A 22,487-nucleotide genomic window follows, 5' to 3' on the forward strand; every position below is an offset into this window, starting at 1 on the left:
GAAATTGTAAATGAAAGCTAATCCTTTTAGTCTTGTTACTAATGTGAGACTTGCCCTACACCACTGACCTCTTCCTGATCCTAGACAATGCTAAAAGATCATGAATCGAAGCAGCAAAGTTAGAAGACACATCACTCACAGAAGGCGAAGTGTGGTGTGGCGATGAGACTTAATGAAAGTCGCTCTTTAGGCTTCTCTGGTTTTAGTTTTCTTCTTAACCCTCTCCCTCTGTTTGTTGTGTAAACACACAAACACAACAGGTAGGAAACCAACTCATTCCTCATTTGTTTAAACCAATGAATACTCTGCCTCAGAAGCCAGAACAAGCAGCCTTATATAATGAGCGGTGTGTGTGTGTGTGTGTGTGTGCGCGCGCGCGCTATTCTGGGACAGAGGAAGAGACAGGTAGAAATCCTGAGGAGCTATGGTAGGAAGACAGAGTTGCTACCTCCCTTTCAAGCTACGTCGGGGAGAGGGGGTGGGGACTATACCAACCCATCACCACGCTGCATGCCACTCTCACACACAGATGCTTCTCCGTCATGTTCTCTGGGAAATTTCCCCCAGATTAGAAAAAGGACGGTAACACGATTCTGCCTCGGAAGGCGAGTTTTTACCACTGCAGCACAAAGAACAGCGGAGCGCGCTTTCACATCCTTGCAACTCCACTCACTTGTTCGGCTCTGTACTTCAGCACCACGGAGAGCGGTACATCCTTGGCTGCCACCCATGGGGAACCAGCTTCCCGCGACTCAGCACCGGATTCCGGTCATCTAGAGGAGGAACAAGACTGCGTATATTACCCTCAATGTAAGCAGCTATGATGGTTCTTTCATTTTTTTTTTTTTCCCAGTAAAGGTTGTGTTCTTGCTGAAATATGGAACTGAACTTTTATTTATCAGCCTTCTTCCTCTAGTACATTGCTTAGATTTTTAGATGGATCCGAGATCTTTCTTATTCCTTGAGTTGGAGAAATTTTTTTCTTATATTGAATGTCTAAGTTTTCAAAGCCATTTGGAAATAGACAACTCAACTAGGTAGCCTATTCCTTTTGTGCTAGAGTAATATAGTTTTATTCCTAGAAGAGTGTATATGTACTGTCTCACCTTTCCCTTCACTACTGACAGCTTTCTAGTGTGGTATGTATGTGGTTGTATTTATCATAATATACATATGGGGATGAGAGAAGGAAGAGGTTATATTCTAATAAGTAACTACCATTAAAGAACTACAGGTGGCAAGAAAGAGATTGTCATTTTTCTTTTTTTATTGTTGAAAATATGGTCTGAGCTACATATCTCGTTTAGACATCCATTTCAAAATAATAAATATGTTCATAATAAAAGAGGTGTAATCTAGACAGAGCTGTGTGACATGAGCTTTGAAACTCTGAATCTCAGAATCTCCCCTTTAAATTTGAAATTGTAAATTCACTTATGCATATCAAGTAGACACAACCAAAATGCTGTTGCTATTAATTGTGATTTAAAGGCGTAATGGACTCAGGCAAGATTCAGAAAAGGCAATAATGATTGACCCTGTGTGGTAGCACTCAGTGAATTTTTGCATCAGAATGCCACCTGCTGGTGGGTCCTATTTCTGAAGTATCAGGCACACATCAGATTTATGAATGAATTCACATGATATCCAGAATATTCATTACGGATGTGATGCGAACCCAATCTCCAAGATCTTTTTAACAATGACATTGATTCAATTACTAAAAAAAAGTACCAGAGTTCTATGTCACAATTATCCTTTCATAAATATTTATTTCTAAAAATACTTGCTCCTGAACTTGGGGGCATGTAGACTAGATAACTCCTTTAGGCAGTAATTAACCCAGAAAAAAATCAGAACTATGTGGAGCCTCATTGAGGCTAATTGCAGAATGCATGTGGTATCTTGGATGAGAGTTACCAGGAGCTCATGCTTAGTAAAAGCAATCAACATTTCCCTCCAGATAAATATTCAGCATGTTACTTTTTTTAGTAATTTCATAATATAAGGGACTCTTACTTTCTAGGTAGTAGATGTTTATTTCAGACTCTTTTCACAGAGGTCAATGAAATCATTAAAAGATTAAATGTATCTATTTTATTCCAAGAAAACTCTTTTTTAAAAATTTAACTATCAAAACTTGTTTCAGCTCCACCTGGAGCTATACACAATGAGATACAGACGTCCAGTTTCATAACTTCCAACTTCCAAATAGGAATATAAAGATTTTTAAAGTAAAAAGAAAAACAGAAACACATACAAAGCACTAGTTATATTTGGATAGGCGGTACCCAGGCAGTTTGAAAAAAACTGAGGATAACTTCTTCTCTAAATGACGTTATTTGGTAGAAAATAAATTACTAATAGGATCACTTATTGACATTCAGGAACACTAGATAATATTTCCATTCCAAGATGCAATGGAAAAACCATCCCACATTAGTAGAATTATTTGGAAAGTATATCTTAATATAATACATTGTAATGAATAAAAGAAGGATACTTTGCTTGTTTCCTGTAGAATTTAACTGGTAAAATGTATAAACTCATATATATCATGGGGTAGGTAGGTGGGTATCTTTTTTCTTTTATTTAAAATATTTACATTCTTCAAGCAAATTATTATCAGTAGATTAGGTGGAAACTTAAATGACTTAAACCCACAATTAATATAGTTGTAATAAACTAAAAGAGAGCCAATAATCTCCAATGCTACTGGAACATGTAAAAGGCAATGATAAATAATTTATGTTGACTATTTCCCTCAACTTCAACATAATGAAAAAGGTGGTACTTAGAAATAAGTTGGATGCCTTTGGAAATATGTAAAAATTTTCAGGAGTATTATGAAGTGAGAATGTCTCAATTTTCTGCCTCAGTCACCAAGAGACGTCATATGTCCTCTAATATTAGCTGCTTCATCTAGCAACTTGTGGGCCATAATTTATAGTGGAGCTGATTGGAAACTGATTTTACTTAGGAATTCATACCTTATTTTAAATGTTGCCAGTCATAAGTAGGAAATAATAGTTATAGCATTATATGGCACCTATATTTTGTGAGAAGGAAGATGCTGGTAAACACTAACAACTCCAGTGTACTGATCTTCTTATGACCAACCCAGATTCAAATATTTAGGAATGGATTAAGTTTGTTGACCTTGTTGACAAAGCACCATAGGCCAGGCATCAGGAGTACAGGACACCAGGTGCATATGCCATATACATGAGTATTTCCTACCCTCAAGAATCTTGAACTCTAATGGAAAAACTTATAGTCTAAGGAAACTCAGGAAAAAAACATAGAAAGAAGATGGCTGGCAGTGGCATCTAGCCAAAAGCACAGATGTTGAAAGCAGACAGATTAGACCCTTGGTAGTGAGTTCACCACCGATACTTTGTGTAGCTTGGGAAAAGTAGTTAATTAATTTGACCATCATTTCATCATCTGTTAAATGGGAATGACAATGGCACCTAAACCATGTAATATAGTTTGTCAGAACTTAAAATGATAATGCATGTTCTCAAATGTATCATGTTTGCTACACATTTCTAATCATCTTTGCTTAGTGATTTATGTATTTACCTCCTTTTTAATATGTTTACATTTATAATTCATTAATCATTACATTGCCATTTGTCTTTATAGTCTGACATTATTGTGTTAAGTACATATAACATTAAATTTCTTCTTATATTTTATTTTAAAAATAAATGAATAAATAAATATAAATGACAATGCAAATAAATTACTCAGCATGGTGGCTGGCACGTGGTTAATGTGAAACAAATGTAAATCACTATGATTAAGTAGTCATTCAGGAAAATAGCTAAGCTTATCAGAAGATAATTTATTTAAAACAATAATTTATGCAAAGCACTTAGCACAGTGTCTAAATGGTAATTTTGTAATATATGTTAAATATCACTATTATATAGTCATTTAGAAAAATAGCTAAACTGAGCATATCAATGTATAGTAAAATGTGAGACAATTTTAATGCTTATGTACTTCAGTGCATTGATAGGTAAGATTTTTATCATTATTGTCATAGACATTTGTATAAGGCTTTATGTTATCCAGGGCATTTGGAAGACATTATTTTATCTTCACTGTGCTCCTAAGGAACATGAGGAATGGGTTTTATTACTCCCTTTATTTTGGTGAGAGAACTGTAGTATAGGAGAAGACTCCAAATAACTTGACTATTTCATCAATGTTGCTCTAAACTAAAACTCAGAATATATACTCTTGGGAGAGGATACACAGATCAAAGCTGGGTTTTCCTGGGTGTTTGATCTGACTCCTAGCTTCTGTTTGGTTCTATATCCAGATGGAGAACATTACAGGCTGAACTGATTTTAAGTTTGGATAATTTCCATAGAGACCTTTGATGCCTGTAGCAATTTTAGAAAAGAGACAACAAATACCTTTTAAGAGACATTTTGATTAAGTGGCCTTTTCTTCATCAGTAACCACCATTTCTGTCTCCAAAAGGCTTTATGGTCAAGTTCATCTGCAGCTGGACTTAGGGCACAAGATTCATACGTTTCATAGATGATTGACATCTGGCTTCCTTCAGACTGGCTGATGCATCTGTAGGAGCAGCTTGATAAAAATAGCAACTGAAGGATCAAGAGGGAGTTTAATAATCAGTCCTCCTCTCATATATGGTTTTGAATCCACTGGAATCCTTCTTCAGAATGACATCAAATGTCAATGTATATATTTCTGGAAAATGTAAAACGTCCCTTAATTGGGTTGTTTGTTCACTCATTATCTCAATAATATATGCAAATAAAAATGCATCTGCGTTCAAGGTTTATTTTTGAGAAAAATACTAAAGTAAGGGCCATCAAATGCCAATTGCATTTTAGGGAGAATTAGTTTCCTTACTTTTGGCCCCAAAACTGTGATAAGATCACCAGAGTCCAGCAGGGCAGCACATCTGATTCTTGGGTGTGAGCTTTGGCCACCAGCTATTGTGAGCTATGTGACTTTATCTTCCTGATATATCATCTTTTGTGGATTCTTTCCAACCCATGTGATATGTATAGCTAAAATATGAATATCTGCGATATCAAGATTAAATAGCAAGGATATGGTGGCTGAATATATTCATAAGTACATAAATGTTTAAAAAGCATCATTAGAGGGATATTAGGGTAAGAAAGAGTCAGAGCTAATAAGAAGCCCACAGTGAGGTTAAAAGTCATCCATCAATATCTGCATCAATTCTCCATAGTCTACTGTGAAGTCCCTCGCATTAGAAGCAATTTCATTGAATAGCACATGCCATTATCTGCTTATATGCATGCCTGTGACTCTAAGACTCATAAGGTTTCATTTTTAATGCTAAATTCTGCTAGGAAAGGAGTAGAACTGACAATTTTGTCAGCCTCCGAATGTGTTTCAAGGCAGAGGTTTTAAAGGCTGTGAAAGACAGTCTTGTTTATTTCTTACTACATCTAGGTGTCTGCTTTCAAGGTCATTCAGAAAAATGCATGTCAAATGGTGAGGACATTGTAATGTCTGCCAAGTACTGGCTATGCACATATATTATTTTCTTTAAAACATAATTATTACAGAAACATCAAGATTTATATGATGCCCTACCCTTGCGCAGAAATTATTTGTCCAAAGTCTTCGGACCTAAGATTTAGTCTTTTCACTTAACCTACCAGCGTTTCTTCACCTAAAAGATTAGAATGCTAATACTTTGCTTTTTCTGTTTTGTTTGTAATGAGTGGAATTAACAAACAATGCTTGAATATCCTTTAAGTTTGTAAGCTGCAGAGTCTATGATATTCACTGGGACTCTGAATTTAGATTGGGTACTTATGTGTTCCTTGCGAAATATTTCTCTGCTCTGACTTGGTTCAGTAGTCATTAAATTTCCTTTGAGTTAATCTCTCCATGGCTTGTTGCTGTGTAATAGTTGGGTACCCTTGACCTTGTAGTCTGACCCATTATCCCTCTTGAGCAGACCTCTAATGGAAAAGCTGGAATCAAGCTGTAGTGCCAGCTTCTTCTCCGACAGCTGCTGTTTCATATCTGACACAGTGCTCAGATGCTTTTGAGTGGAAACTGCTTTTTCTCAGGTTGAGCTGTGATGGCTAAGTCTAAACAAGTGTTTCTGGGAGAAGTAGAAGCCTATTATAGGACAGGTTGAGTACTTCCATGAAAAAGATTATTGTTAGTCTTCTGTGGGCTCAACTTCCACCTATGTATGTATGTGCCCAGATGACAGGCCTTGAAACTGAGTTCACTACATCTTCTGAAACAAGGCCCTTTGGGAATACAAATGGGATAACTGCTTAGCTTTCAACTCAGTAACGTTTCCCCTTCTGAAAATCCTATCATAATAAATGGCTGCACACTATGTGTGAATCTCTCCTGTAAAGGTTTCTGTGGGATTCCTAATCCACAGTCTGCCTTTGGTACCAATGAGCAGACTGTCTCTGGAATGATGGCATTGTGGAAAGAAATGGGCTTAGAAGGATCTCATGAACTTGAATTCTGGCAATCTTTTTCCCAGCAATCTTCCATCAAAGTGCACTTTTTAAAAGTGGATGGTGGTTTAGACACTCTTCCTAAAGGTGTATAGAGCTCTCTATTAGGATTTATCACCCACAGTTGCCTTTTGGGGGAGTTGCCAATAATTATTCTTTTTATTTTGTGCAGATAAAGAAGCTGTTCCACTGTATAATTTAGCAGCTTTTCCCAAGAGAAGTGTGACTCAGCTCCAGGCAGGATTAGAGTACCAAGATCTGATCTCCATTCTTTGCTTTATACCAGACATAGGGCCCCCAAGGAGCTAAAACCAAAAAGGTTTGAGCAGGTCAAAAGGTAAAATGAGCAGAAAACTAAATGGAGCCCCCAATTTAAACATTCACAGGGCTAATTGCATGACTTTTTAAAAATCTCAAAACATTGGATTTAATTTTAAAGCCATTCTCTGTGATCATTTTTGATTTGAATATTTTTAAAAATGGCTAAGGTGAAATATGGAGTACTGCTTATGCATGAAGACATAAACAATAAGAAAGACAATTCTCTGGAACTGTGGGAAATAGTTTAAAGCAGATATTCAAGTAAAACAGACACACTCTTGTTAAAAATTATGTCATTCTAATATTCTCTGAATGATGTGAATGGGAGGGTAGAGTAGAAAAGAAAAATAGCAAATACAGGTAGGGTCAATTGGAGAATCAAAAGAGTCCAAGATGTCCAAGTTGGCAGAGGCTTAGGAAAAATCTGGTCCAGCCCCTCTATTTCATAGTTATCTGGGGTCTAGCAGCTGGGACCTGCTCAAGGTATCAAGGCTACCTGGAGATGGCATATCCCTGACTTGAGCTCAAATTACACAATGGCTGTTGCAAACTAGCTGCTCTAGTTTACTGTTTCAACACCTTGGCAATGTAAGCTTGGGTAATTTGTCCAAAGTCACAAGGCTGGCAAATAGTGGGGCCAGGGTTTCTACTTTAAACCTTCTAACTTCAAAATCTGTCTTTCAATCCTCCTACTCTTAGTATCTTCAGCTGAGGATGAGGATAATAATAGTATCTTCCTCATAGATTTGATGCAAGAATTACACAATATGTGAAGCTATCAGTATAATACCTGGCATATAGCAGGTGCCTAATAAATGTTAACTGCTATTATTAGCAGTATTAGTATTAAGCTCTACACTATGCCACGCTGGGAAACAGCAATAAGTAAGAAGTGGACCCAGCATGTAAGTCGACCTATTTCTTCCATCCCTATAAAAGTCCAGGCTCAATCTTAAGAAGCTAAGGCTGAATTCTCTACGGAGGTTTGAGAATCAGCAAGTGGCAACGATTCTAGTCCTGCTGCCTGCCACATCTTGCCTTTTAGTAGGTGCTTAGGTTGCGTGTGAACCAGAAAGCACCGTCCTCGTATACAAAACACAGAATATAGACATGCGTGCATGTTGCTGCAGTTTTGTCATGGTGCAGGAGCTCATTCAGTAGGACACATCTGAACAAAAAGCAGCCTATTTGTGGTGGCCAACTCTATGGCACAGCCCTTGGAGAGCTGGGCATAAAAAGAGGCAAGAGGGAACAGAATAAAACCTACATTGACTTACACTTTCTACCTACAAATTACCTCATTTAATCCTCCTACAGACTCTGCAGCACATGAAAGTTATCCGCGTTGTGCAGGTGAGAAAACTAAAGCACAGAGGGGTTTTTGGCTCTCTCCACTTTACACAAATGGAAATAAAGCCAATAGCCCTCTGCCTGCTACAGCCATACCGCTACCCCACGCCTGAACCCCAATCTCTTATCAGGTTCACTCTAAATCCACTTTTCAGCTCTGCCATGCCGTCTCCACCCAAGGAGTATAGCGGCAGACAACTGTCATATTCTACCACTTGAAATAAATAGTACAGGTAATCCACTGTGTCTGAATCTCGATGATTAAGACAATGATTTGTAAGACTACACAATTCCTCATAAGATTCTAAGCATGATATTCTTTGTGTATCTCAACCATTTTGGTGTGCTCAACTGCTGGGGAATCCGAAGGAAAGTAACCGGGTATCTTTGCCTTGTCCCATAGGTTGGGGAGCAGCACCTTCAGAAACATGCAGCGCCGGCACACAACGCTGAGGGAGAAGGGCCGCCGCCAGGCCATCCGGGGTCCCGCCTACATGTTCAACGAGAAGGGCACCAGCCTGACGCCCGAGGAGGAGCGCTTCCTGGACTCGGCTGAGTATGGCAACATCCCGGTGGTCCGGAAGATGCTGGAGGAGTCCAAGACCCTCAACTTCAACTGCGTGGACTACATGGGGCAGAACGCACTGCAGCTGGCCGTGGGCAACGAGCATCTAGAGGTCACGGAGCTGCTGCTGAAGAAGGAGAACCTGGCTCGGGTGGGGGACGCGCTGCTGCTGGCCATCAGCAAGGGCTACGTGCGCATCGTGGAGGCCATCCTCAACCACCCGGCCTTCGCGCAGGGCCAGCGCCTGACGCTCAGCCCGCTGGAGCAGGAGCTGCGGGACGACGACTTCTACGCCTACGACGAGGACGGCACGCGCTTCTCCCACGACATCACGCCCATCATCCTGGCGGCGCACTGCCAGGAGTACGAGATCGTGCACATCCTGCTGCTCAAGGGCGCCCGCATCGAGCGGCCCCACGACTACTTCTGCAAGTGCAATGAGTGCACGGAGAAGCAGCGGAAAGACTCCTTCAGCCACTCGCGCTCGCGCATGAACGCCTACAAAGGACTGGCGAGTGCCGCCTACTTGTCCCTCTCTAGCGAAGACCCTGTCCTCACCGCCCTGGAGCTCAGCAACGAGTTAGCCAGACTAGCCAACATTGAGACTGAATTCAAGGTAACTCTCCCACTCAGCACCCTGCAGGCAGGTTGCCCAAGGGGCTTTTCCAGGCGAGTCCAGTGTGAAATGGGTTGTCTTCAAATCTAAGAAAGGGGGAAGCCTCCGGGTCTTACTGGGCAGCCTTAGGGGAGGAGGGGAACACATCGTCTCACCTATCATCAGAAGTAGGCCTGAGAGAAAAGCAGCCCTCTGGGTGAAATGTTTTAAACTACATAAATGCGGTGAGAAGTGACTTGAGTAGAAATCCATTTAGTAAAAGACAAGGGAGTGCAGGCAGGATTATGCTGTGATTCTGATGTCAGTGCCTCAGCTCTGCCTCAGGGAGCTCAGGAGTGAGTGTCCAGGACACCTAATGACCTATGGTTATTTCCTAGTGCCGCTCTTAGACTTCTTGATTGTTTCACCCACGTGGCTTTGGTTTGTCTCTTCACATCTCTGTCTCACCCTGGAATGTCCTGGTCAGTCTCAGTCTAACAGGAAGACCTGGCTGCAGCTTTTCTTAAACCTGGGAAGCTCTTGCCATTTTCTCATCAATGGGCTGAGGAGGAGGTACAGGAAAATAAAAATGAAACTGTCTCTATAGAGTTGAATTTGTCACCCTAGCAGATTAGCCCAGGGGAAAGCTCTGTAACTCGATCACTCTGAGAACACCTTGACCTGCCAGGCCAGCCTAGAGCATGGAAACTCACCCCCAAAGTGCATTTTTCAATAGCAGGATTGTGCTTTTATTGTCAACTGACATTCCGCCTGAAAGAGAAAACTGGGCCTTAAAGTAGGAAATTGTTTTCACATAGTGTTTAATAATAATAAGAGTAAATATTTAGCGGGCACTTATTGTGTGCCTAGCACTAACCACCTTATCTACATGATCTTATTTAATCTTCTCAGCAGTCATGTGACATGAGTACTATTATTAGCCTCATTTTATATAGAGGCACAGAGGTAGAGGATCACGTAGCTAGTAAATAGCAAAACCTTGTTCTAATCTATGCACTCTGACCCCAGAGCCAACTCTTAGCCACTTCAGGAAACTAGGGGCCAGAGCCTTACTTGTATATTGAGCTTTTCAGAGCTTTACTTGTTTTTACCTGAATGATGAAGGATTCCCCACGGTATAGCCAGAAGGGTAGGAACCACAGCTCGGCTCATTATTTCTCATCTTGCCATTCAGTCAGAGACAATCATGTGTTACCTGCCATGCAAAGAGGTATTGCACACAGACCTGTTACCTGCAAGTGAAAACTTCATGATCCAAACTAGAGGTCATTGGAGGAGCTGCCCCTGTATGGCATACAATTATACAGCCAGGAATGGGTACCAACGTATAGCAAGGAAGGCTCTCGTGGGCAATATTGTTCAATGAGGGCTCAAAGGAGATGTAATTAGACTGGGCCTTAATGAGTAGGAGTAATTGGGACATTAGGAAGAAAGAGTGGGCATTTGGAGGAGGTAAGTGAGGATGAGGCCCAGAATGGGCCAGAGCAGGGAGTGTGAGTAGTTCCATGTGACTCAAATACAGGCTTCCTATAGGGCACTCAGGAGGAATGCTGAAGAGATGAGTTGGGAAAGGATTTCATAGGACCCAGCAGTTCAGGCTGAGCAATCTTAATGTTGCCTTGTAGGAAATGGAGAACCACTGAAAGTTTCTAATTAGGAGACTAAAGTGATGAAAACTAGCATTTGGGAAATTAATTTGCCTGTGATAAGATTAATTGGAGAAGTTGGAATGAGAGGCACTGGGATTGAAGAAGGAGAAAATTTCATTTGTATGTAGGTGAGGCCATGGAAGCCTCTCTGTAGGAAGACGCTCATGCCATAAGCCAGGGACAGAAAGGCCAGGCCAACAGGAGATTGCAGGGACCCACAAATTGGGACTAGGCAAAAATTCTTTTTTTTCTTTTTTTTTTTTGTGATGGAGTCTCACTCTGTCACCCAGGCTGGAGTATAGTGGTACAATCTCAGCTCACTGCAACCTCTACCTCACGGGTTCAAGCCATTCTCCTGCCTCAGCCTCCTGAGTAACTGGGAATACAGGCACGTGCCACCATGCTCAGCTAATTTTTGTATTTTTAGTAGAGACAGGGTTTTACCATGTTGGTCAGGTTGGTCTTGAACTCCTGAGCTCGTGATCTGCCTGCCTCTCCCTCTTCAAGTGCTGGGATTACAGGTGTGAGCCACCTCACCCAGCCAGGATTAGATACAATTGCTTTAAAAAGTTTATTTTATGCCATTTCTCTCCCATCTAAGATCCAATCACTGAATTGAAGCCACTTCCCTAAATCCGACATTGTATAGTCTCATCTGAAAAACGTGGTGGATGTAGAGACAGAGATTACTGAAAGAAACTCTTGAGGAATGTAGCCTCTTTTCTCTTTTATTCTGTACAATAAACCTTACCTACTAACATTAAGGTCAAAGATGTGCTGAGAAAAATTGGCTGAACTTTGCATGTTGCCCAGTCTTCTGACTTATTCTGCATTGACCATGTGAAAGGAATGGCTAAACCAATTAATTTGGATTATTTCAAGCCAAAAAAATTTTTTTTAATTCAAGGAAAAACAGATCAGATTATCTGGAAAACTGCACAATTCTCTACTATATCTGGGAGCATGCCAGCCTTACTAAATAAAACAATACTAAACTAACATTTGGAATTACATCTGAGCCATTGTTTTTTTTTTAGTAAAACTCAAATCTGGCGTATTTCAGTATTTGCAATATCTAAAACTGGAAGTTTGTTTGAAAGCATTTACTATGATATTTTGATTTTAAAAGTAAATATGAAAATTGTGGACAATTAAGAACACCAATAACATGATGACGCATCCTTTCTACAAGGCAGTGATTTCCTCTGAATAAGCATTTGCATCAATACATTTGCTGGCTATTAACATCCCCCTAGGTACCTTTGTTTGAAGTAATGTCTTTTGGATTGTCGAAAAATGGCACATTATAAATTAACATAACTGTTCCTTTAGAACTTTATTACTTATTAAGCTACCTTATATGTGCATTCCTGACATTATAAGTCTTCTCAGAAGAGAGCAGCTTAGCAGAAAAGAAGTCAAATTGTAATAATAATCATAATTTTTGAAAAAAGAGCAAGAGAGTGTGTTCTAAAATGCACTTTTTCTGAATCTGTTCTGCTTTCAAGGCACCACATGTTGCTGCTTGTAGCCACATATTATGGAGACGACCCAATGCCATCAATTGTGTAGAAAAAATCAGATTTTCATTGGATATGTCATATGTAATCCTCCACATTCTCTAAAATATTCATTTTGGAAACAACTCTTCCTGACTAGGAAGCATCATCCATTAAAAACCTGGATTTAGTTTTCCCTGGCTATTGTTTTTATGGGTCCAGGTGCTGGGGTGATTACCCTTATCTTGTCTACTGCTAAATCACAGGAGGTTTGGGGATTTCCAAACCTGTATTCTTGTTAACCTTTCGTCAAACCTTTTTTCAAAGTTCTTAGTTTCTTTGCATTGGGTTAGAACAAGTTCTTTTAATTCACATAAGTTTCTTATCATCCACCTTTTGAAGCCTGCTTCTGTTAATGGAACACACTCGTTCTCCATCAGGCCTTGTTCCGTTGCTGATGAGGAACTGTGATCCCCTGTAGAGGGAGAGGCGTTCTGATTTTGGGTATTCTCAACCTTTTTAGGCTGTTTTCTTCCCTTCTTTGTAGATTTATCCATCTGTGGTCTTTATAATTACCGTCTTTATAATTGGGTTTCTGAGAGGACGTCCAACTTGTTGATTCCCAGTGCTAAAATCTGAGCAACCCACTGCGCCAGCCAAAACAGCAGCGTTATGCTTGATGGTGCTTTTCTGACTCTGCACCAAGAACCGCCGCACCAAGGCAGTGGCAAAACCGCCTCACCAGCCACAAGAGTCGTGCTGGCGACCCGTGGGGCTCCTCCACTGGGAATCTCCTGGTGCGTGAGCAACAAAAATTCGTCTGAAAGTGTGGCATCCTCTCATTCTCTGTGCTTTCACTGGGAGCTACAATCCCGAGCTGCTAGTGATCAGCCATCTTGGATCTTTGGCTATTGTTTTTAGAGTCACTTTAATTTATTACCAGAATAGACACTAGTCATTAACAAAAAGTGCAGCCAATGTCAAGGTCTTCAGCAAATCGTGGCTGGAGTTAGATGCCCACTAGCAAGCCATTATTTTTGGTGTGGAAATCATGTAACTGTTCAAGGATTTTATGTCTCTCTAATCTTGGATCTAGAAAGATATTAAAACTTGTTGGGGCCTCCCCCATACCTTGTATGGTGCCCAATAAGCTAGTAAGCATTTCAGAAATACTTAATGAAGGGAATAAAGGAAATCCTAAAAGGGTAATCATTTCAACTGATGAAGCAAGTGACTCCTTTTATTTATGGTTTAAAGTCTGCCTACATGGATGGATTTAATAGAGATATTTGTTGGACATAGTGAGACAAGGAAGCTCTAAAGAAAGTTACAAGCTGGTTGAGGGGACAACACCCATACACATTAAATAGCTGTTCCCAATCATATGGTTCTCTGTATGGTGTATGGAGGGCAAAGTGTGTCTTCTTAATCTTCCCCACAGTATCTAAAATGGGTTTGGGGAGCACAGCAAGCAAATGACATTTTGGTTGCTTGGTCTACCTATGCAGTGGGAGCCAGAGAAAAGGAAGATTGGTGTGAGCTGGACTTCTCAGAGGTGCTTCATCCTTGTGGAATAGGCTCTCCCTGTGTAGAGGCACCTAGAATAGCAAGGAAAAATAAAGAATTTGTCTATCTCAGTTGGGTAACAGCTCCTGCCAACAAGAACACAATGTGTTGTCTGCATCCTGAATTAATATGCTTGGTTTTCTTCACCGATCATCTTTCTGATAAAATGGCTTAGTAATTTCACCAGCAATTTTGGTCCACTTTCTTTTGCTAGCCTCCTTTATTTGCGTTCCCATCAAATTCCTGTGCGTTTTGTCTATGCATTTTATTTTTCTGTGGAGCTGTTATTTCGAAATGATTAGAGGAGTTAATATTTCTTCCAATTGAGTTATGGAAACAGCAATGCCGGGTGGGGCAGGGCAGGGACATAGAAAGAAAGGACAACAAGGGAATTTTGTAGAGTAAAGTTTAGGACTTTGGAAGGAAAGAGAAAGAAAGCAGGATGGGGTAGAGGTATCTCTCTTGCTTTCTCATCTTTTGCTTACATTTAAAAGCATCCAGTGTGCCCAAATCAGAGACTGTGGAAGCCCCACAAACACTGTATTGCAATTATTTAACATTTGGTTGTTCTGAAGAATAGCAAAGCTACAACTGAGAAGGCTCTTCCTGTTGACAAAATGTCAGCACGAAGGCTGTGGATGGTGCTTCAGTCACAAGCAATTTATCCTTTAAGACCTCAGAAAGGAAGAGGAGGGGGCAAGAACTAACTTTATCCTACTTAAAGTGGTAATGATTTTTCTGTTTATCAATGGGTTGCTAACCACATGTATTATGAAAAATAGATGATGAATTATGTATTAATGTTTGTGCTGTCATCTTAAGACTCATGAAAATTCTCTGGGCCTAAAATACTACAAATTAAAAATGCAAATAATGATAAATCAGACCAATTTGCCACCTGCTATGATCTCTAGAGAGATCCCATTGTGGAAGGTAAAGATGTTGAGCTGATAGTTTGTAATATGCTTGCAAACTCATCAGAACAGAAAAGGGAAGAGTGGGAAGAAGTGACTTTGTCTCCTTGTGCCAGAGCTCAGAGCACATCTAACCCTGGCTGTGTGCAGCCAAGGAGTCAGAAAGCTTGGGAAAAGGCCCCTGCCTGGGCTGCAGGCTGAATAAGCCTATTGCCCGAGCTTCCAGTGTTTGCACCAGTTTCTCACATACTTTGAATTGTTTTAGAATTTTTAAATGTTATAGTCCAACACGCTGGGAAAAATATTATACATTTCCCTGAAGTTTGAAAGCTTGGCTGGTAGTATAAACAAATGCCTGCTTAACATGCAGGAAATGACTTGAAAAGTGTTTCATTTTCTATTGGGAAAATAATTTTTTAAGCTATGAAAGATGCAGGTCTTACAAGGAAGTTTTATGTGTGGTGTGTGCCTGCGTGTGTAAGAGAGAATCTAGCAGAAAAGTCCTCAAAGCGTGAGCTTATACATTTGGCCTTACCTATCCACAGGTTCCACATCAATGCAATCAACCAACTGTGGATGGAAAATATTCAGAAAAAAAACAAAAATAACAACGCAATAAAAATAATACAAATAAATAAAACAGTATAACAACTATTCACATAGCATTTACATTGTATTGGGTATTATAAATCCTCTGGAGATGATTTAAAGTATACAGGAGGATATGTGTAGGTTATATGCAAATATGATGCCATTTTATATCAGGGACTTAAGCACCCTCAGATTTTAGTTTGGAGGGAAGGTCCTGGAATCAAACCTCTGCAGATACTGAGGGATGACTGTGTATCATCCCTAATGCCCTCAGGGATCTGACTGTGTCACTCTAGTCCTGTGTTTGATCATCTGATGATGCAGAAATGTGAATAGAGGAGAGAAAGCTGATGGATGTCAGGTGATGAGCTGATGGAACCGCCACTCACTAAGCATACACAGGTGAAATGTAGTCAAAGTGTACAGGTGTACAAAGTGTACAGGACCTTTCCTCAGGTCCACACTGAAGCCTGTTCACAGGACCCACTACCTGAGAGCAAGACCTAGGGACTGGCTTATCTCACGAAAAGACAAAAAGGTGACTTCTGCTTATGCTAGCTTTATTTTTCCTATTTTTCTGCCTAAGTATCTAGGGGAATGCTTTTGCCAGAGCATTCATTAATGAGTCATCACAGGAAAATGAGTCAATTAATGTGTCCTTTAATGACAACTTTTCATTGGGTCACAAATAATGCCTAAAATTAGATGATGTTTCTCTTCTAAGGTCTATGCCATGAGTATCTGCCTCCAAAATACATGGAGACAGTATGCCCTGGGTGACAGATATTTGGGTGTGATAAAAGAGATGAATACAGAGGGGCAGGCCTTGGAGGGTACCTAGTGCACCATGCTTCATCTCCTTGAGGCTGAGGAGTGGAGAGTGAGGAGCTTGGCCCCGGAACCAGACTGACCTGGTTCTCTCTCCTACCAACCATGTAATCTTGGGCATCTATTGGAAATTAGTTTCCTCATTTGAAAAATGGAGGGTAGGATACAATCGTGTGTTACTTAATAAAGATATGTCCTGAGAAATGCATCATTAGGCAATTTCATTGCTGTGTGAACATCATAGAATGTACCTACTCAAGCCTAGATGATGCAGCTCACTACATATCTGGGCTACATGGGATAGCCTATTGCTCCTAGGCTATAAACCTGTGCAGCATGTTACTGTGCTGAACACTGTAGACAATTGTAATATAGTTGTCAGAATTTGCGTATGTAACATATCTAAACAGGAAAGGTGCAGTAAAATATGGTATAAAAATTTGTAATGGTATCCCTGTATAGGGCAGCTCCATGACAATTTCATGGGACCACTGTCATATATACAGTTCATTCTGGAGTGAAATGCTATTATGCAGTGCATGACTGTGCTTCAGTTGTAACTTGACCAAAATAGAATGCTTGTTTTCTCCACCCAAACATTTTTTCTTACCCTAATCTGTACAACTCTGTAAGTGACATTGCCATTCAGCAAGTTGCTAATAAATTTCTGCACTTCATCCCATTTAACCTCCAGAAAATCCTGGCAGATATAGTATTAAGTAAATATTAGCTCAGTAAATAAACAAACAAATCGGTGATCAAATTAATGAATAATGAGGCCAGGCATGGTGGCTCACACCTGTAATCCAAGCACTTTGGAGGCCAAGGCGGGTGGATTACCTGAGGTTGGGAGTTCAAGACCAGCCTGACCAACACAGTGAAACCCTGTCTTTAAAAAAAAAAAAAAAAAAATGAATAATGACCTCCCTGGGTGTTGCTGAGGATTAAAGGAGATCAAATATATGTGTGTGTGTGTGTATATATATATATAATTTTGCAAATATATTATATATATTATATATATATAATATATATAATATATATATATATATAATATATATATATATATATATATATATATTATATGTATATATATATATTTTTTTTTTTTGAGACGGAGTTTCGCTCTTGTTACCCAGGCTGGAGTGCAATGGCGCGATCTCGGTTCACCGCAACCTCCGCCTCCTGGGTTCAGGCAGTTCTCCTGCCTCAGCCTCCTGAGTAGCTGGGATTACAGGCACGCGCCACCATGCCCAGCTAATTTTTTGTAGTTTTAGTAGAGACGGGGTTTCACCATGTTGACCAGGATGGTCTCGATCTCTTCACCTCGTGATCCACCCGCCTCGGCCTCCCAAAGTGCTGGGATTACAGGCTTGAGCCACCGTGCCCGGCCATATATATATATATGTCTTCTTGCAGAGAACCTGATACATAATAAGCACTATTAATTTTTCACCAGAGAGCTCTGCGAAGATCTCTCTGTTTCTCAGAATCTACTGGATTTTCAGCACCACAACTTTTCCTCCCAGTGACACGGCTTAAAATTCAGTACCTCCTCTATTCAAAGGGTCTTCCTGATTTCTGCTAAGCTTCTCACTTCCACGGCAGATTTTTCCAGCACAAGAAAACAACTAGGCTGTACGTGTAAGCTCCATGGTTAATAATAGGCCAAGGGAATATTTTCCAATTGAAAAAAATGCAGAACACTAAAACTGAATAAGCTTAGAGTGCTGCTAACATATTACTGTGAAAAGAGGCGACATGGGCTGGAAAGATAGAAAAGCAAAAAAGGAGGAGGGAGGAAATGGGCAGGCAGAGATCCTGCCAAGTACAGAGATTATTTTTTGAAAAATATCTCTGTGGAAAAGATTCATCACTACACACAAAAAAAAAATTGAGAAAAATCATTTCCTACACAAGTGCAACTATCAGCCTGAAATATCAGGGATATGGAGGAAATGGAAACAGTTCTTCGAGGATATTAGCCAGTGAGTAGTGGCACAAATTAAATCAAATGGAAATGCAGAGATTTTTCTCCGAAAAAATAATTACAATGCTATATACGTTAATCACAGCAGAGTGGCATTAATCAAGGATGCTGCCCACACCATCTGCAGGGAGGCACATGTTTTATTAGCAGCAAATTCACACTCAAATTAAATACAGAAAATATTTGTCAGGATGGGGACAAGATCTGTAGACTCACAGAATATCAGAACTAGGCAGGCCCTAGGAACGAAGCCATCTGAAAATTCCCTATTCATGCAACAAATACATATTAAGCTTCTAGTCTGAACAAGGCTCTGAGTTGGATGCTGACATAAAACGAACAAGATAAAGTTCCTGTCCTCAGGGACCTTATTGTCAAGGGGAGGAGATAAGTGTCCTTCATATAATCATACCAATAAACGCAGCATTACAATGTGCTAGAAAATAAACATGCAATTTTAAAAGAGTTGTCTTAATGGGGCATCTTACGGCAATGTCTAAAATGAAACCCAATGGAATAAAAGAGATAAATGGACAACAGAGAATAGAAAGAGGGCTCTGGGTGTGGAAATGACATGAAATAGCCCAGTGAAGGGAAGGGTAAAAAGAAGCCCATTCATAGAATCGTGAGTAACATGGTCTGGATCTACTGGAGGGAGTAAACAGGAGAAATGACAGCTGACATGGATGCTGAAGAAACCTTAAGCCATGGTTTTACCATTAGTGGCCGTGTAAGAAGTTGGACTTCATTTAGGGTGAATGGTGAGGCACTGGAAGTTTTCAGCAAGTGAGTGCGTGACTCATATATGCAGTGTGGAAAGATCCCCTCTACCTGCTGTAGAAAATGGATTGGAGAGCACAAGAGTGGAGAGAATTAGAAGGCCTATGCAGGAAGATGAGACCCTCCTGGGAAGGAGTGAGTGGCGTATGAGTGCCGAAGGACTAGCGCATCTCCACCAACAGGTGCTTCATTGCAAATGAAGCCACAGCACAGTTGAAGCAGATTACTGAAGCTGCTTCCAGGACCACTGTCTTGTCTTTAACCTCCCTAGGACCCTGCTTCTCCCCGCTCTGGAACCTCTCGTTGCTTCACAGTAGTGCTCCAGGCAGTGGAGGGGCACAGGGAGAGGAAGCAGAACAGAGCCAGCACAGGAGCCCAGTGGAGTAGAATGTCAGGAGAGTGATGTCAATTCCAATTTTCCACCTTGATCTTTGATGGAAAATTGACCTTGACTTTAGAAGAGAGTGTGTCCCAGCCTCAGCCAAGCTGTTCTTTGCAAAGCAGAGGTATTGGAAAGTGGGTTCAGAAGTGATAACCCCAGAATGGAAAGGACTCCAGTGGACTTTAATCTTTCCATTGAATTTTCATGATTCTAAAAACATCTTTCTCTCTCTGTTGGCTGCATGAACCCAGTAAATTTTTCATTAAAGTAGAGGAAAATGGCTGAATCTTCACTCTGATTTATGTTAAACTGAAGCTCATTTTAGCATAAATAAAGATATGGAGTAGGCTTCCCCTTCTCCTTCCTTCTCCTTACCTTCGCAGGACTTTGGACATTGAAAATGCCAGGCCAAGAAGCAACTGAGTGCAGGCAAGGCTTTTCTGAGCACCCAGAATCTCCTTTGGCAGATACTCAGTTGAGTGTGGGTGGTTGTTTTAGTTCCTGAGTGCTGCCATAACAAAGTAGCACAAGCATGATGACTTAAAACCACAGAACTTTATTCCCTCACAGTATTGAGGGCTAGAGGTCCAAAATCAAGGTGTTAGCAGGGCCATGCCCTCTTTGAAGGCTCTAGGAGAGGATCTGTCCTTGACTCTTCCTAGTTTCTGGTGGTTTCTGCCAAGCCTTGACTTGTCCACATACCACTCCAGTCTCTGCCTCTGTTATAATGTGGTCGTCTTGCTGGGTGTATCTGTTAATTCTCTTCTGATAAAGACATGAGTCATTTGGCATTAAGAATTCAGCCTACTCCAATAGGACTTCATCTTAACTAGTTACACCGGCAAATACCCTATTTCCAAATAAGGTCACATTCTGAGGTTCCAGGAAGGACATGCATTGGGGTGGGTGTTGCTTTTCCACCCAGTCCAGTAGGGTAAATACCAGGTTGAGATGAACTGGGGAAGGCTGAGACCAGGAATCCAGGAAGACCCCCCCGTAGGGCAAACTAGAAGGCCAGAGGTCAGTGACTCATACTGTGGGTCATATAGTCTGGGAAGGCAAAGATAATCCTAACTAAGAGGTCAGTCTGGAGGAAACAGGGGAGACTATTGACAATTTCTTGGTTATTGACCAAGCACAAACCAAGCCAGGGATACGGGAATTTTATAAATGTATGTGTGCATGTGTGTGTTGTGTATATGTGTACGTGTGTGTTGTGTGTATGTGTACGTGTGTGCTTTGTGTAAATGTATGTGTGTGTGTGCACACACGTGATGTTGAAAGAAGCAGAACAGATAAAAGGAGGGAGGGCAGCTGAGAGAGGAAACTTGGTATTGGGGACAGTGCCCTCTCAAGTATGGCAAAAACCTTTTAAAGTGTTGGGTTTGGGGATAATAAAAATATAACAATGCCCATTATAGAATTTTTAAAAATATAGAAAAGCAGATGAACAAAAATATCAGCATTAATTCCACCATCTAAGAATAGTTCATATTTTGGTGTGTTTCCTCCTAGTGCTCCCCCACCTCTAGGTATAAAAATTTGAATTAATACTATAACTCAGTTGATGGAACATTATCAACATATTTTTATTTTTCTTCATACTTTATCCCCACTCCCCACTTCCATTCTCCTCCCGGCTCCAAAAAGCACTCAGTATTTTATGTATTTAGATATATAAGTATGTATGTATCAATCATTCAAGAAATACGACTTTTGCATCCACTATGTTCTCAAGGTTCTGGAGGATGGGACTTAAGACCATGAGAACCCTGTAGTCTCTGCCCTCATGGAGCTTACATTCTAATGGAAATTATAAAAAAAAATGGTGGTTGTTTTGCATGTGTGCTTGCACATGTGTTTAGTTTATTGCTTCTGTCTTTTGCTTACTACTCTATTTCCTGCACCTACAGTCTTTGACTTGCTCATTCTCTTAGTGATAGACACCCAGACTGCCTCTCACTTGTTGTTACCACAAAGGAGGCTGCAAAACACATCCCTATACCCCCTTACAATCCTATTCAAGCATTCTTGTGTTCTAGACTCCGGAAGGAGTGTTCTACACTCCAGAAGGCTAGGGTCACTGAACACAGCAGACTGCCCCCCAGAAGGCCTGCCCTAGTCTACACTCCCTCAGGGGCTTTGGTGTGCCACATGCTGCTGTCTGATGTTTGCCAGTATGAGAAGGGTAAAGTCATTTAAATTTGTATTTCTCTAATTGCTAGTGAGGCTGACCACTTCCTTATACTGTTTAGACATGGAGGTTTTCCCTTTCTGTGAATTGCCTATTTTGATTTTGATCTTTCCTTCACCCACATTTTAAAAAAGTTTAACTTCTATTTTAGGTCCAGGGATGCATGTGCATATTTGTTATGTAGGTATGTTGCATGTCACAGGGGTTTGGTGTACAGTTTATTTTGTCATCCAGGTAATAAGCATAGTACCTAACAGGTAGTTTTTTGTTCTTCACCCTTTTTCCACCCTTTGTCCTCAAGTAGGCCCTGGAGTCTGTTTTCCCTTCTTTGTGTCCATGTGTGCTCAATGCTTAGTTCCCACTTATACATGAAATCATGCAGTATTTGGTTTTCCATTTCTGTGTTAGTTTGCTTAGCATACTGGTCTCCAGCTCCATCCATGTTGCTGCAAAGGACATGACCTCATTTTTTATGGCTGTGTAGTATTCCATGGGCTATATGTACATTTTCTTTATCCAGCCTACCGTTGATGAGCATTGAGGTTGATTCTCTGTCTTTGCTATTATAAATAGTGCTGTGATTAACATACACGTGCATGTGTCTTTATGGTAGAATGATTTATATTCCTTTGGGTATATATACAGTAATGATTTACCCATTTTTTAACAGGATTTCTGTCTTGAGGTATTTTGAAAGTGTTTTGCAAGTGTTCTTTTTTTTTTTTTTTTT

At 40.5% G+C, this 22,487-nt stretch overlaps 1 protein-coding gene across 4 annotated transcripts in view; it reads left to right on the forward strand.

The window, feature by feature from the left end:
- The first annotated feature begins 427 nt into the window (after positions 1–427).
- Positions 428–22,487, forward strand: part of TRPC7 (transient receptor potential cation channel subfamily C member 7) — a 155,899-nt gene continuing 133,839 nt past the window's right edge. For 2 of the 4 annotated variants that reach the window (XM_037728659.1, XM_037728658.1), the window contains exons 1-2: positions 428–810; positions 8,587–9,364. In XM_037728659.1, the coding sequence (XP_037584587.1) occupies positions 809–810; positions 8,587–9,364 (780 nt within the window). In that variant the 5' untranslated portion in view covers positions 428–808. The remainder of the gene's footprint in view (positions 811–8,586; positions 9,365–22,487) is intronic. The other 2 variants (XM_037728660.1, XM_037728661.1) reach the window with 1 other exon arrangement.

This window comes from Cebus imitator, unplaced genomic scaffold, assembly GCF_001604975.1.
Source record: "Cebus imitator isolate Cc_AM_T3 unplaced genomic scaffold, Cebus_imitator-1.0 Scaffold274, whole genome shotgun sequence".
Classification (NCBI taxonomy): domain Eukaryota; kingdom Metazoa; phylum Chordata; class Mammalia; order Primates; family Cebidae; genus Cebus; species Cebus imitator.